The following is a 16,242-nucleotide window of genomic DNA, read 5'->3' as shown; positions in this document are numbered from 1 at the left end:
CACTACAGACACCCTGATTCGAATCCAGGCTGTATCACAACCGGATGTGATTGGGAGTCCCATAGGGCGGCACACAATTGGCCCAGTGTTGTCTGGGTTTGGCCGGTGTAGGCCGTCATTGGAAATAAGAATTTGTTCTTAGTTAGTTTGTTGCCTAGTTAAATATATGTATTTTTTTTATTAATGTTGGCACTTTGTTCGTTGTTGGCACTTTGTTCATTGTTGCTTAACTAGCTAATGTTAGCTGGCTGGCTCGTTAGCAAACATTACGTGACGTGTGTGTATAACACCAGTTGAATATGGCCGGTGTCAATAACGGCTGTTTTCATGTTATCCAGAGGTAAACAAATCATCAGCCAGAGCGTCAAGTGTGCGCTCCAAGAGTGAAACGAGATGGGTGGGGCTAAAGCTTAAGAGGGTGTGAATGATGATGAATCGGTGTAGACAAAGAAGAGCTCATCACTAGATATCAAAACATTTGAAGGTGATTTTCTCAAAAGTGAGTTTACAAGTTGATCAACTTTCAAAGCAGAATTACTTTCCCATTGTTCCTCAAATGCAGTGTATGATATACCATTGTGTAGCTCTGAGTCTCTAATTTATCCAATGTAAAAAAACACAATTTCAGCTTTGCTACATAAGACCAAATCCAGGTGGTGAGTCACAAAGGTGGAAAAAGTGAAGGGGTCTGAATACTTTCCGAACGCACTGTAGCTATCAGTATTTGAATGATTGATTTTATACAGTCATTTTTGCTCATCTTTTATCAAGGGTGTCAATAATTGTGGACCCCACTCTGTCTACCTACATGTACTTAAACGTTTAACTTTTTTGAGTATTTCAAACAGCTCAAACATTTATATTCTAACACTGTAATACTTAACATTGTTTGACACTTTTCTGTTTGCTTCCACTCATACAGACAGCTACTGAAATACTAAAGAAAGAGGAGAGAAAAAAGTTGGCTGAGATGCAGGCTGAATTAGACAAACAAAGGCAGTTAGCTGAGGCACACATCAAAGCTATCACTAAAGCGGAACAAGAAGCCCAGGAACTCAAGTTGAAAATGAAAGAAGAGGTCAGCAGGAGAGAGGTTGTGAAAGTAGATTCTGAGAAACAGAAGCACAACATACAGCAGGAGCTGCACGAACTCAAGAACATGTCAGAGCAGGAGATCCAAACCAAGAGCCAGCAGGTTGAGGAGGCACTGTATAGTCGTACCAAGATGGAGAAGGAGATCCATATCATCAGAATCCAATTAGAGACTACCATAAAGCAAAAGGCCACAGCTGAGGCCCAACTTCAGGAGCTCAGGGACATGGCTGCCGAGGCTGAGAGACTGAGGAAAGTTACTCAGGAGGAGGCAGAGAAGCTTCGCAAGCAGGTGAATGAAGAGACTCAGAAAAAGCGCAACGCAGAGGAGGAGCTGATTCGCAAAACAGAGGCAGAACAAGAAGCTGCCAAGCAAAAGCAGAAGGCCCTGGATGAGTTGCAGAAGTTCAAGATGCAAGCTGAAGAGGCAGAGAGGCGCATGAAACAGGCAGAAGGGGAGAAGCATAGGCAGGTCATGGTTGCGGAGGAGGTGGCACAGAAGAGTGCCGCCACCGAACTGCAGAACAAACGCTTGTCCTTTAATGAGAAGGCAGTAAAGCTTGAGGCATCGCTGAAACAAGAACAGGGAACTGTTATTCAGTTGCAGGAAGAGGCAGAGTATCTCAAGAAGCAACAAGAAGAAGCCAACAAAGCCAGGGAGGAAGCAGAGAAGGAGCTTGAGAAGTGGAGGCAGAAAGCCAATGAGGCACTCCGTTTGAGGCTCCAGGCTGAGGAAGAAGCCCACAAGAAGAGCCAGGCTCAGGAGGAAGCAGAGAAACAGAAAGAGGAAGCTGAGCAAGAGGCAAAGAGAAGGGCTAAGGCTGAAAATGCTGCTCTTAAGCAAAAGGAAATGGCAGAGAAGGAGCTGGATAAACAGAGGAAATTGGCAGAGGGAACAGCACAGCAGAAGCTCTCTGCAGAACAAGAGTTAATTCGCCTAAGGTCTGACTTTGACCATGGTAAGCAACAGAGGTCTTTATTGGATGAAGAGCTCCAGCGCCTGAAAAATGAGGTGAATGCTGCAGTAAAAGAAAGAAAACAGCTAGAAGACGAACTGGCTGAAGTGAGAAGTGAAATGGAAGTTCTTCTTCAGTTGAAGTTGAAAGCTGAGAAGGAGACCATGTCTACAACAGAGAAAAGCAGAAATCTCCTCGAGTCTGAGGCATCAAAAATGAGGCAACTAGCTGAAGAGGCGACTAAGCTGAGATCAATCGCTGAAGAGGCAAAGAAGCAGAGGCAGGTAGCGGAGAATAATGCGGCTCGGCAAAGAGCAGAGGCTGAGAAGATACTCAAGGAAAAACTGGCAGCCATTAATGAAGCAACTGGCCTGAAAACTGAAGCTGAGATTGCCCTGAAGGATAAAGAGGCAGAAAATGAGAGACTTAGGAGAAAAGCCGAAGATGAGGGTTATAAGAGAAAGGTCTTAGAAGACCAAGCAAAACAGCACAAGCAAGACATTGATGAAAAGATCACCCAGCTTATGAAGACTTCTGATTCTGAATTGGAGAGGCAGAAGAAGATTGTAGAGGAAACTCTTAAGCAGAGGAGGGTGGTCGAGGAGGAGATTTGCATCCTAAAACTAAACTTTGAGAAGGCATCAACAGGCAAGTTGGATCTTGAGTTGGAGTTGAACAAGCTTAAAGGCATTGCAGATGAGACGCATAAGAACAGAGTCAAGGCTGAGGAAGAGGAAGAGAAACTCAGAAAGCTTGCTTTAGAGGAGGAGAACAAAAGAAAGCAAGCTGAAGAGAAAGTTAAAAAGATCACTGCTGCAGAGGGAGAAGCAGCGCAACAATGCCGTGCAGCTCAGGAAGAAGTTGAGCGCCTCAAAACGATTGCTGCCGATGCTAACAAGCAGAAGGACAATGCTGACAAAGAAACAGAGAAACAGATTATTCTAGCCAAAGAGGCTGCACAGAAATGTAGTGATGCAGAAAAGAGAGCACAGGATGTTCTGGTCAAGCAGAAAGAGAACAATCTTTCCCAGGCCAAGCTCAAAGAGGAGTTTGACATGGCTAAGAAACTTGCACAAGAAGCTGAGAAGGCCAAGGAGAAAGCTGAGAAAGAGGCTGCTTTACTCCGTCAAAAAGCAGAGAATGCTGAGAAACAGAAGAAAGCAGCTGAAGCTGAGGCCGCCAAACAGGCCAAGGCTCAGGGGGATGCTGAGAGACTGAAGAAGGAAGCAGAGCAGGAGGCTGCAAAGCGAGCAGAAGCTGAGGCTTCTGCTCTGAAACAGAAGCAGCAGGCAGACGCAGAGATGGCCAAGCACAAAAAGCTAGCTCAACAAACATTGAAGCAGAAGACACAAGTTGAGCAGGAGCTAGCAAAGGTGAAAATGCGACTGGATGAGACTGATAAGCAGAAATATGTTTTAGATGAGGAGCTTCAGCGCCAGAAGGATGAAGTTAGCAATGCTGTCAAGCAGAAAGTTCAAGTTGAGGATGAACTATTTAAGGTCAAGGTCCAGATAGAGGAGCTGGTCAAACTTAAGCTTAGAATTGAGAATGAGAATCAGCGTCTCATGAGTAAAGACAAAGCTAATGCTCAGAAATTCCTGAAAGAGGAAGCTGAGAACATGAAGAAGTTAGCAGAGGATGCTGCCAGGCTAAGCTTAGAAGCTCAGGAGGCAGCCCAAGAGAGACAGATTGCAGAGTCCGAGCTTGCCGAACAGAGGGCTCTTGCTGACAAAATGATGAAGGAGAATATGCAAGCTATCCAAGAAGCAACTAAACTGAAAGCTGAGGCAGAGAAGCTCCAGAAACAAAAGGACAAAGCTCAGGAGCATGCCCAAAAACTGCTGGAGGACAAGCAGCAAATGCATCAGCATCTTGATGAGGAGACAAAGGGCTTCCAAAAATCTCTAGAGGCTGAGCGCAAGAGGCAGCGTGAAACAACTGCAGAAGCAGAGAAATTGAAGCTTAGGGTGACACAGCTCAGTGATGCTCAGTCCAAAGCAGAGGAGGAGGCCATGAAATTCAAGAAACAAGCTGATGAGATAAGAGTTTGTCTCCAAGAGAAAGAGCAAAATGCTTCAGAAAAAGTAATTGTAGATAAACTGGAGGGGCAGAGATTACAGAGATGCAAACAGTCTGATGATTTATGTAAAACCATAGCTGACCTTGAGAAAGAAAAGGAGAAATTACAAAAAGAGGCTGCAGACCTACAGACTAAGTCTAAAGAGGTATTGTGCAATGTAAAATAATCTTGTGAAAATCCATTTGCAAATAACCATAAGCTTCTCAAAAACACTAACACATAAAGGAGATCCAAATGTCCTATTCATGTGAATTGCAGAGACTGTCATCAATACTAAGTGTCCAGCTCATGAACTGAATGTTGCAGCGTTTTGTGAATGAAATTGTATTTTCTAGCAAATGCTTTTCAAATGAAACCGATTTCGAATACATTTCAGAATATTACATGTCGTATATCATATTTATATATTAATATTTTGATTATATTATGTAGCAGTTAACTATAATCAGAATAATATAATGTTAAGACCATGTGCAAAAATGTCTTTAAAGTTGTATTAATTTTATCTTTATTTTTTTCTCTCCAAATTAGATGGCCAATGCCCAACAAAAACAAATTAAAAAGGAAAAGATAATTATTGAGCAGACTATCCTGACAGAAAAACAAATGTTGCTGAAAAAAGAAAAGCTCATTGAGGAAGAGAGAAATAAGCTTGAGAAACAGTTTGAAGATGAGGTTAAGAAGGCCAAAGCCCTCAAAGATGAGCAGGATCATCAAATGAAGCAGATGGAACAGGAGAAGAAGAAACTCCAGGCTACCATGGATGCCGTTTTGAAAAAGCAGAAGGATGCTGAGGAGGAGATGTGCAATAAGCAGAAAGAGATGCAGGATCTTGAAAATAAAAGGCTTGAACAAGAGAATTTGTTGGGTGAGGAGAATAAAAAGCTTCGTGAGAAGCTGCAGCAACTTTCTACACCTAAAAAATCAGTAACACCCCACACTAAAGAAAGGGAGATTCAAACTGAGGAGGTCCCTGAAGACCAGCTAATTGCAATGACAATGGTGGGGACTACAAATAAAGTATTCAATGGGTCTGAAGTAGTAGATGGTGCAAAGAAAAACAAAGATTCACCATTTGCTTTTGATGGGATTAGGGACAAGGTTCCTACCAGCAGGCTCCATGACATTGGTATACTGAACAAAATGGACTTTGACAAGCTGAAAACAGGGAAAACCACAGTGCAAGACCTGAGCAAGACTGAGAAAGTGAAAACATGTCTCAAAGGCAAGAATAGTGTTGGCGGAGTCTTGACCCCAGCCAAGCAGAAAATGAGTGTGTATCAGGCCATGAAAGAGAATAAACTTTCTCCTGATGCTGCCACAATGCTTCTTGAAGCTCAGGCAGCATCTGGGTACCTCATTGATCCAGTGAAAAACAGAATGCTCTCTGTGGATGAAGCTGTAAATGAGGAATTAATCGGTCCAGAACTCCATATCAAAATGCTTTCTGCAGAAAAAGCAGCTACTGGTTACAAAGATCCTTATACTGGAGACAAAATCTCACTCTTTGAGGCAATGAAAAAGGGTTTGATTGAACAAGACCAGGCCGTTAGACTTCTGGATGCTCAGATTGCAACTGGTGGAATAATTGACCCTGTCAATAGTCACCGTGTACCACTCCAGACAGCCTATAAGCAGGGCCAATTGGATTCTGAGATTAACAGAACTTTATCAAACCCTACTGCTGACTCAAAGTTATTCCTTGACCCAAGCACTCAGGAGAGCCTCACTTATCAGCAATTATTGGAGAGGTGCACCTCAGATGCAGAGACAGGCCTACTTGTGTTACCAATCACAGAGAACGCTGCACAAAGTGACAAGACCTACACAACTGAAGAGACTAAAGATGTACTCACTAAAGCAAATATCTCTGTTCTAGTTGGAAGATTCCAAGGAAAGACTGTGACCATTTGGGAAATCATTAACTCAGAGTATTTTACAGAGCTACAGAGGAAGGATCTGATTCATCAGTATAAGACCGGAAAAATCACAATAGAAAAATGTATCAAAATTGTCATTAGTGTTGTGGAAGACAAAGTGAAGAAGAGTCAAATTGTGTTTGATGGTCTGAGGACTCCTGTCACTGCAGCTGAACTTCTAGAATCAAAGATCATCAATAAAGATTTGTTCAACAAATTGCATAATGGCAAAACAACTGTCATTGAAATCTCTGAGATGGAATGTGTTAAGAAAGCCTTAAGAGGAACACCTAGCATTGCTGGAGTGATCGTTGAGTCAACCAAGGAGAAAATACCATTCTATCAAGCTGTAAAGAAACAGATGCTCTCTCCCGAGACTGCATTGACACTTCTTGAGGCTCAAGCTGGGACTGGATTTATAATTGACCCTGTCAAAAATCAGAAGCTCACTGTGGATGAGGCTGTTAAATCAGGTCTTGTTGGCCCAGAGATGCATGAAAAACTTCTGTCTGCAGAGAGAGCTGTTAATGGCTACAAAGATCCCTACACTGGAAAGAATGTATCCCTATTTCAGGCAATGTTGAAAGACCTTATTAAGAAAGACCAGGGTATCCGTCTACTAGAGGCTCAGCTTGCAACTGGAGGTATAATTGATCCAGTCAAAAGTTATCGCATCCCACATGATGTTGCCTGTAAACGTGGATATTTTGAAGAAGAAATGAACAAGACCTTGAGCAACCACACTGATGAAACTAAAGTATTCTTTGATCCTAACATGTGGGAGAATGCATCTTATGTACAACTCATGAAAAAATGTGTCACTGACGAAGAGACTGGTTTTCCATTTCTTCCGCTCTCAGAGAATGCAATTCAAAAGTCAAAAGAGAAACAAAAGTCAAAAGAGGATCATCAATACACTGAGCTCCAGATCAAAGATGCCTTGAATCAGGCAACAATGGAGCTGCAGTATGGACCTTTCAAAGGAAGGAAAGTCACTATTTGGGAGATCATAAACTCTGAATATATTACAGAGGAACAAAGAATCGAGGTAATTCAACAGTACAGAACTGGAACAGTGACTATTGAACGAATTATTACAATCCTTGTCACAATGGTTGATAAAAAGGAGACCAAGAAACAGGAAAAAGAACAGGCCAGCTTTGAAGGTCTTAGAGCACCTGTCACTGCCAACTCATTGTTTGAATCCAAAATAATTGATGAAGCTACATATGATCAACTCCAACAGGGCGAAAAGAAACCGAAAGAAATCAGTGACATGGACGCAGTCAGGAAATACTTGCAAGGAACAGATGGACAGATTGCAGGCATCTATATGGGTGACTCAAAGGAAAAGGTTAGCATTTATCAAGCAATAAAGAAGAATATATTGAGACAAAATACAGGTCTTGCATTACTCGAGGGACAAGCAGCAACTGGTTTCATTATCGATCCTGTCAAAAACCAGCGGTACACTGTGGATGATGCTGTGAAAGCAGGAGTTGTTGGTCCTGAGGTTCACGAGAAACTTCTTTCAGCTGAGAAAGCAGTGACTGGTTTCAGAGATCCATACACAGGCAACATTATTTCCCTCTTCCAAGCCATGAAGAAGGAGCTTGTGCTACGAGAACATGCCATTCCCCTTTTGGAAGCTCAGATGGCCACAGGAGGGATTATTGACCCAGTCAGCAGTCACCGTGTCCCAAATGATGTGGCCTTCCAACGTGGCTATTTCAATAAGCAGATGGCTAAGACCTTTACTGACCCGTCAGGGGATATCAAAGCCTTCGTTGACCCCAACACTAATGAAAATTACACGTATAAACAACTGCAAGAGAAATGCATAAGAGATCCAGATACTGGTCTGTGCTTCCTGCCACTATCAAAAGCTGAAGCTCAAAGTCCAGTGGAAAAGTCCTACATATACACAGAAGAACAGGCACAGACAGACTTGACTAACAGTCAAGTGGATATCCCTCATCAGACCTATGGAGGGAAGGTAATGACCCTATGGGATGTCATGATGTCAAACCTGCTCCCTGAGGAGGAAAAGCTAAGGCTCCTGGAACAGTATCGCCGTGGGCAAATCACAAAGGAGAGAATGATCATCATCGTCATTGAAATCATTGAACAAAGGGACATACTGAAAGTAGAGCAGAGCATGTCCTGTGATGTGATCAGACGAAGAGTCACTATTGAGGACCTCTACAGTTCTCGCATTATCGATCTTCATACATACAATCTGTTGAAGCAAGAGAAGAAAACTATCCGTGAGGTTATGGAAATGCCATCTGTAAAGCAGTATCTGTTTGGCACTGGCAGTATTGCTGGAATCCTCTCAGACTCCGACTCTAAGGTCAGTGTTTACCAGGCATGGAAGAGAGGTCTCATTAAGCCTGATTTTGCTATCAGTCTCCTGGAGGCCCAAGCAGCAACAGGATTCATCATTGACCCTGTGAAAGATGAATTGCTAACTGTTGACGAGGCTGTGCGCAAAGGGATAGTCGGCCCTGAAATCCATGACAAACTTCTTTCTGCCGAGAGGGCAGTCACTGGCTACAAGGATCCTTACAGTGGAAAAGTAATCTCTCTCTTCCAAGCGATGAAAAAATACCTTGTTCCTGAGGATTATGCCCTGAGGCTCCTTGAAGCCCAGGCTTCCACTGGAGGCCTTATGGATCCAGAATACTACTTCCACCTTCCCACAGATGTTGCCATGCAACGCGGGTACATCAATAAGGAAACATTTGACAGGATCACTGATCCAAACTGTGATGTACAAGGTTATGTTGATCCAACCACAGAGGAGAGACAGACCTATGCCCAACTGCTGAAGAGATGCAAAATTGATAAAGAGAGTGGTGTGCGATTACTTTCAATGGCAGACAGAAGGCTGCTTTTCAAGGGTCTCAGAAAGCAAGTTACCTTGGATGAGCTGCTTTGTTCGCAGATTATTGACCAAAAGACATACAATGATCTCACTGAAGGCCTTATCTCAGTGGAAGAGGTCAGCAGAGAAGTGAAGAAGTACCTTGAGGGCACAAGCTGCATTGCCGGAGTATATGTAGAATCTAGCAAAGATCGCCTGTCAATCTACCAAGCAATGAAAAAGAACATGATAAGACCCGGGACAGCCTTTGAACTTCTTGAGGCTCAAGCAGCAACAGGATATATAATTGACCCAATACAGAACCTGAAGCTGAATGTTGGTGAAGCTGTTAAAATGGGAGTCGTTGGTTCAGAGTTCAAAGACAAGCTCATCTCTGCTGAGCGTGCCGTTACAGGCTACAGGGATCCGTACTCTGGCAAGAACATCTCTCTATTCCAGGCTATGAAAAAGGGTCTCATTCTGAAAGACCATGGCATTCGACTATTGGAAGCCCAAATTGCCACTGGTGGGATCGTTGATCCAGAAGAGAGTCACCGCTTGCCAGTTGAGATGGCCTACACACGTGGTCTGTTTGATGAGGAGATGAATGGCATTCTTACAGACCCATCTGATGACACTAAAGGCTTCTTTGACCCTAACACTGACGAGAACCTCACTTACCTGCAGCTGATGGAGCGATGCCTGATTGACCCGGAAACTGGACTTGCACTTTTCCTGTTAAAAGAAAAGAAACGTGAGAGGAAGACATCCTCCAAATCGTCTGTGCGTAAATGTAGAGTAGTCATTGTTGACCCAGAGACAGGCAAAGAGATGTCTGTGTATGAGGCATATCACAAAGGACTTATTGATCACCAGACCTACATGGAGCTTGCAGAGCAGGAGTGTGAGTGGGAGGAGATTACTATCTCCTCATCTGATGGCGTTGTGAAGTCCATGATCATTGATAGAAGGTCTGGCCAACAGTATGATATTGATGATGCCACTACAAAGGGCCTCATTGACCAGTCTGCTCTGGATCAGTACCGTGCTGGCACTCTGTCCATCACAGAGTTTGCGGACATGCTGTCCGGAAACGTAAGTGGCACCAGATCTAGGTCCTCCTCCTTTGGGTCCACATCATCTTACTCCAATAGTTCAGCCCCCTCTATCAAACCCCCAGCAACAATATGGAATGACCCAATAGAAGAATCGGGCCCTGTGGCTGGAATACTAGATACTGACACATTGGATAAGGTGTCAGTCACAGAAGCCATGCACAGAAATCTTGTGGACAATATCACAGGTCAAAGATTGCTGGAGGCTCAGGCTTCCACTGGTGGCATCATTGATCCAAATACTGGAGAGAAATTCTCAGTTGCAGATGCAATGAACATGGGACTTGTGGATAAGATCATGGTTGACCGAATCAACCTGGCACAGAAGGCCTTCAATGGATTTGAGGATCCCCGAACAAAAACAAAAATGTCTGCTGCACAAGCATTAAAAAAGGGGTGGTTGTATTATGAGGCGGGTCAGAGATTCCTAGAAGTACAATATCTAACTGGTGGTTTGATCGAACCAGACGTCAATGGCAGAGTTCCACTGGATGTTGCTGTCAACAAGGGCACCCTAGATGCACATACTGCACAGAAGCTACGGGATATCAGTGGATACTCCAAATACCTCACCTGCCCCAAGACAAAGCTTAAGATCTCATACAAGGATGCCATGGATAGAAGCATGATTGAGGAGGGTTCTGGTCTGCGTCTGTTGGAAGGGTCTTCTCAGTCAAGTAAAGGGCTTTACAGTCCTTACAGTGTTAGCAGTTCTGGGTCAGCATCCGGTTCCCGGCCCGACTCTAGAACTGGCTCCAGGTCAGGCTCCAGACGAGGGAGCTTTGATGCCACAGGCTCTGGCTTCTCCACTAATTTATCTTCCTCATCCTTCAGCTCCACAAGCTATGGGCGCAGATATGATGCAGGATCACACAGCGGACTTAGCATGGATGCGCTAGCACAGGCCCTGACATCATTAGCAATGGGCAGGAACTGCAATTCTGAAGAGAGAATTTTTACCACAATACAAACAAATTACTCCCCAGTTGCCTAATTCTTATTAGAAAAATAGTCTACCTTTATTCTGCTCTGCGTGTGGTTATTATGGGGCTTTTCAGCAATATATTGTAATTATTTTTGCTGGCTTTAAGTTCATTTTGTCAAAATTTGATTCAGTTTTACATTTTCAAAGTACATTTTAAGTTGCTCTCTTTTATATTGTGTCTGAGAAGTCCATTTTTGTTGCATTATTTATATGCTTAAATACAGAAGAGCTGACAGTTTGAATACAATCTTTTTATTTTTAGCAACTACAATGATATTGATAATAACGTTTTCAATATTAGACATATTGAAAATGTTCTATTTTTAAGTCAGCTTGTTATTAATTGTAATTGATATTTTCTGACTTGGGTTAAAATTATATTTGGATTCTATTAAATTCCATCAAAGAAAGTATCTTGGTTAAAGTATCCATTTTTATAGCAAACCAAATTAGATGTGAAAGCTGTTAAACTATTTGATAGGAGGACATTTAGAATATCTAGAAATAGATACTAAACTTCCAATAAGCAGAGCAGAGTAAAGAGTCACAGAACAATGAATTATTATAACACTGGAGCAAATGCTTCAAGAAAACCAAGCCTCAAAATCTTTTCTTATCTCTGCTACACTGTCCCTAATACTGTGCCAATGTCTGGATTCTACCTATCCCCTGCTTGTGATATACAATGGACTACCAAAGAGTTAAAACTATGCAGTCTTTATACAGTTAAGCATCCTTCTGGAGAGAGCATTCCAAGGATGGCAACATAATAAAACATGGACCAACACACTTGAAGTAAAAGATGCCTCACATCACCATGAAACACCATTGGACACCCCTGGTCTCATCTCAAGCTGCAATAACTTCTCAGCAGAAATCTTTTTGCCAGACACAAATCTTAAATAAATTCTGTATATTCAAGTAATTTTTTCTTCATTTTGTTGAAGCCTATGTTTTCCTGAGACCGTCAAGTCAAAACAAAGAACTTAACGTTAGCGTTCACACTTAAGACTACACCGAGATACGTTTACATAATTCATTTCAGCCTTTTTATTTTTCAGACAATTATTAACAAATAACTCTGAAAAGGCAGATCTTAATGTTTATTATGCAAAATATAATGAATCATTTTACTGCCTTGGTTCTACCCTACACCTGCCTACTAATATATCTGATCTCATATGGTAACAGCCCTAACCACCACCACATGAATCACAATTGCTGTAATGTAATGTTTTTGTTAGTGCCTGCATATTCAATGCATGAAAGGGTTTCACAGACTACAAGGTGTGAATAATACTGTAAATTGAGTGATTCAGAACTGGAAAAATAATATGGTTATTATCAGGTATTTCCCAAATTCATGGCAGTCATACAGTATTCATACCGCATCAACACCCTTTTATTTCACTAGATTAAACTAAGAACATTTGTACAAGGCTAAGATTTAAATAAATGTTTATCACAAATTATTCAGTTTTGAAATGTATAAGACATTCTTTACTGACTGTATTCTACATATTTGGAAAATATATTTTAGCTTCGTCACTTGTTGCCTCGTGAACCAGTGTTCATATTTCCCAAGACAATTGCTTGTTTTTTTTTCTTCCTTAAAAGTACTTGCCTTTGTAAATCATCATGTTCTATCTCAATATTCATTTTATTTTTGCTTTGCATGTTGTACAAACCTGGTTGAAAATATGCAATATAAATAGTTGTATCCATTTTTTCGTTGTGAAGCCTTTAAAATGGTTTGAAGGATGTACTTTAAAGTTGGGTTATCAGGCATGGTTAAAATGGTGTATTGAAAGGGTGACATTGTATTTTAATGTTAACACCTTAAGAATGTAAATAAACTTCTGAGGTATCAATACGAAATGCAATGTATTTTGAGTATTTACATTTTTTTATGTTCGAGTGAAGATTTTTGCACTCCAAACAAATCTTTATGTAAAGATGCACTATGCAGAAATCGCTCCACCATTACCTGGTTGCTAAAATGTATAATTATTTGCCCAATTTCAGTTTATTTAACCAAACAAGTAAGTTTTGTATAGAAAATCATTGTACCATGTAAACTGCTGCAAAATATATTTTTCATAACCAAAAATATCGTATTTTCAACTGTTTGAAGCCCGCGTACAAAACCGAAAGTAAAAGATGCAAAAAATAAACTTTAGAACGGGAAGCATAGAAATAGCACACATTGAACAGATCTAACGCTTCTTATACTTGCTTTCAAATGAGAATGATAGATATATAACTCACATTTCTATGTGTATTTTGTCAGCTCGCCCAATAACTAGCTTTAATTCAGTGGAATTCAACACAAGAATAAGGGCTTCATGGATGTAATTGGAGAATCAGTATTTTAAGGTTTGAATGCATTGCTCTTAGACAGTTGTCACCTCCAGTAATTTATTGTACTCACAAAACACTATACACAACTCTTGCTCTTAATAGCTTTCAAATTCTTATGAATTATTTAATGACACAGACAATAATACAATACGAAAGGTGTGGAACTCCATCTTTACATCAGCACAAGTGAAATTGAGCCACAGTTTACATATTATCTAATATTGTCACTGTTAAGTGTCAAATGAGGTGTTAGAAAAGGGGATACTATTCCATCCAATTGGTGACAGATTCTCATGTGAATATTAAAAAATCCACATGAAGAAAATGTGTATTTTCCCACCAGTGGTGTTTCCACCAAACGGACTTCTTGCAGATAAAAATCAGTGCATGATGACATATGCACACAAAATGTAGCTTTTCACTTAAGTTTTCATGTACCAAATAAACATCTAAAGTTCAATCTATTTCCATTGCATTTTTGACTCTGCATTTTTTAATTTAGAAATGAATCTTAATCTAAACTATATTTTTCACAATTTCTTGTTTACAGGGAGCTATAGGTATCATCTCTGCACATCGGGAAATACATATCACAGTTATTATTTTGGATATTGAAATGTCAACTATTCATGTAGTTGTACATCTTACCTAAAATCATAAGACTCAACATTTCCCCCCCAAAACAATTCTCAGGACACTCATCAACTGCTTGAGGTCTAGCAATGCAGCTCATATTGAGAAAAAGATTATATAGTGAAATGCCTATTGGTCATTGTCCTATTGGTTTGTTGCTGTATGATGTTTGCAACAAACAGTATTTACTCAAAGTCGAGAACATACTCAGTCGAACCACACTAGCGGAATCTATTACCAGACACTGCCTGCAGACACGGTATAATCCAGACTAACATCTCTGAATGGTTTGATAAGCACTTTAACTATTCTATCCATATGTTGCTGTCCGAAAGCAATGTCAACAGAGAACCTCAAGTGGTGGAAGGTCAGTGACTGGTGCGTATTGAATATACATTTGAAACAAATGAATATCAATATTGTAACGGCAGATCTCCTCTTTGTCTGAAGAGAAGTAAGGATCGGACCAAGATGCAGCGTGGTAAGTGTCCATAATAGTTTTAATAAAGACGAATGAACACTCGAACAAAAACAATAAACGGTAACGTGAAATCTACAAAAAACGAAACAGTACCGTGTGACGACAAACACACACGGAAACAAACACCCACAAAACAACAGTGATTAGATTTGATATGAAACCCAGGCTACCTAAGTATGATTCTCAATCAGAGACAACTAACGACACCTGCCTCTGATTGAGAACCATACTAGGCTGAAACAGAAACCAAACATTGAAAAACAAACAGACTGCCCACCCCAACTCACGCCCTGACCATACTAAATAAAGACAAAACAAAGGTAATAAAGGTCAGAACGTGACAGTACCCCCCCCCCCCCCCCAAAGGTGCGGACTCCATCCGCAAAACCTGAACCTATAGGGGAGGGTCTGGGTGGACGTTTGTCCGCGGTGGCGGACAAACGTCGACACTTTGCCGCCGACCTCTGACTGGGGACCCTAGTCTTGGGACCCAAATGGACGGGAGATTCCGGCAGCGCCGGACGACTCCGGCAGCTCCGGAGTGAAGGGCGATTCTGGCATCGCCTGGCTGACTGACGGCTCTGGCGGCTCCTGACTAGCTGACGGCTCTGGCGGTGTACCGCACCGGCTCCTGGCTGACGGCTCTGGCGGCTCCTGGCTGACGGCTCTGGCGGCTCCTGGCTGGCTGGCGGCTCCTGGCTGGCTGGCGGCTCAGGACAGACGGGAGACTCTGGCGGCTCAGGACAGACGGGAGACTCTGGCGGCTCAGGACAGACGGGAGACTCTGGCGGCTCAGGACAGACGGGAGACTCTGGCGGCTCAGGACAGACGGGAGACTCTGGCGGCTCAGGACAGACGGGAGACTCTGGCGGCTCAGGACAGACGGGAGACTCTGGCGGCTCAGGACAGACGGGAGACTCTGGCGGCTCAGGACAGACGGGAACACCTGTAGGCAGAAAACAGAGAGACAGCCTGGTGCGGGGGGCTGCCACCGGAGGGCTGGTGCGTGGAAGTGGCACTGGGTAGACCGGACTGTGCAGGCGCACTGGAGCTCTTGAGCACCGAGTCTGCCCAACCTTACCTGGTTGAATGCTCCCGGTAGCCAGGGCAGTGCGGCGAGGTGGAATAGCCCGCACTGGGCTGTCCTGGTGAACCGGGGACACCATGCATAAGGCTGGTGCTATGTACACCGGCCCAAGGAGACGCACTGGAGACCAGATGAGTAGAGCCGGCTTCATGGCACCTGGCTCAATGCCCACTCTAGCCCGGGCCGATACGAGGAGCTGGAATGTACCGCACGGGCTCTGCACCTGCACCGGGGACACTGTGCGCTCCACAGCATAACACGGTGCCTGACCGGTCCCTCTCGCTCTCTGGTAAGCACGGGAAGTTGGCGCAGGTCTCCTACCTGGCTTCGCCACACTCCCCGTGTGCCCCCACCCAAGAAATGTTTGGGGCTGCCACTCGGGCTTCCAGCCGCTCTGCCGTGCTAGCTCCTCATAATGCCACCTCTCTGCTTTCGCTGCCTCCAGCTCTGCTTTGGGGCGGCGATATTCCCCTGGCTGTTCCCAGGGTCCTTTGCCGTCCAAAATCTCCTCCCAAGTCCATTTTCCAAGTATCGCTGCCTCTCCTGCTGCTGCTGCTGCTGCCTGTTTACCATGCTGCTTGGTCCTTGGTTGGTGGGTGTTTCTGTAACGGCAGATCTCCTCTTCGTCTGAAGAGGAGTAAGGATCGGACCAAGATGCAGCGTGGTA

At 43.0% G+C, this 16,242-nt stretch overlaps 1 protein-coding gene across 1 annotated transcript in view; it reads left to right on the top strand.

Moving 5' to 3' along the window:
- Positions 1 to 13,838, top strand: part of LOC109904478 (plectin-like) — a 56,963-nt gene extending 43,125 nt beyond the window's left edge. The window contains exons 29-30 of the mRNA XM_031788501.1: positions 923 to 4,273; positions 4,660 to 13,838. Of these exons, the coding sequence (XP_031644361.1) occupies positions 923 to 4,273; positions 4,660 to 11,022 (9,714 nt within the window). The 3' untranslated portion in view covers positions 11,023 to 13,838. The remainder of the gene's footprint in view (positions 1 to 922; positions 4,274 to 4,659) is intronic.
- Positions 13,839 to 16,242: the final 2,404 nt, after the last annotated feature.

Source organism: Oncorhynchus kisutch, linkage group LG14 (genome assembly GCF_002021735.2).
Source record: "Oncorhynchus kisutch isolate 150728-3 linkage group LG14, Okis_V2, whole genome shotgun sequence".
Lineage (NCBI taxonomy): Eukaryota > Metazoa > Chordata > Actinopteri > Salmoniformes > Salmonidae > Oncorhynchus > Oncorhynchus kisutch.
This window is presented reverse-complemented; position numbering and strand designations above follow the sequence as displayed.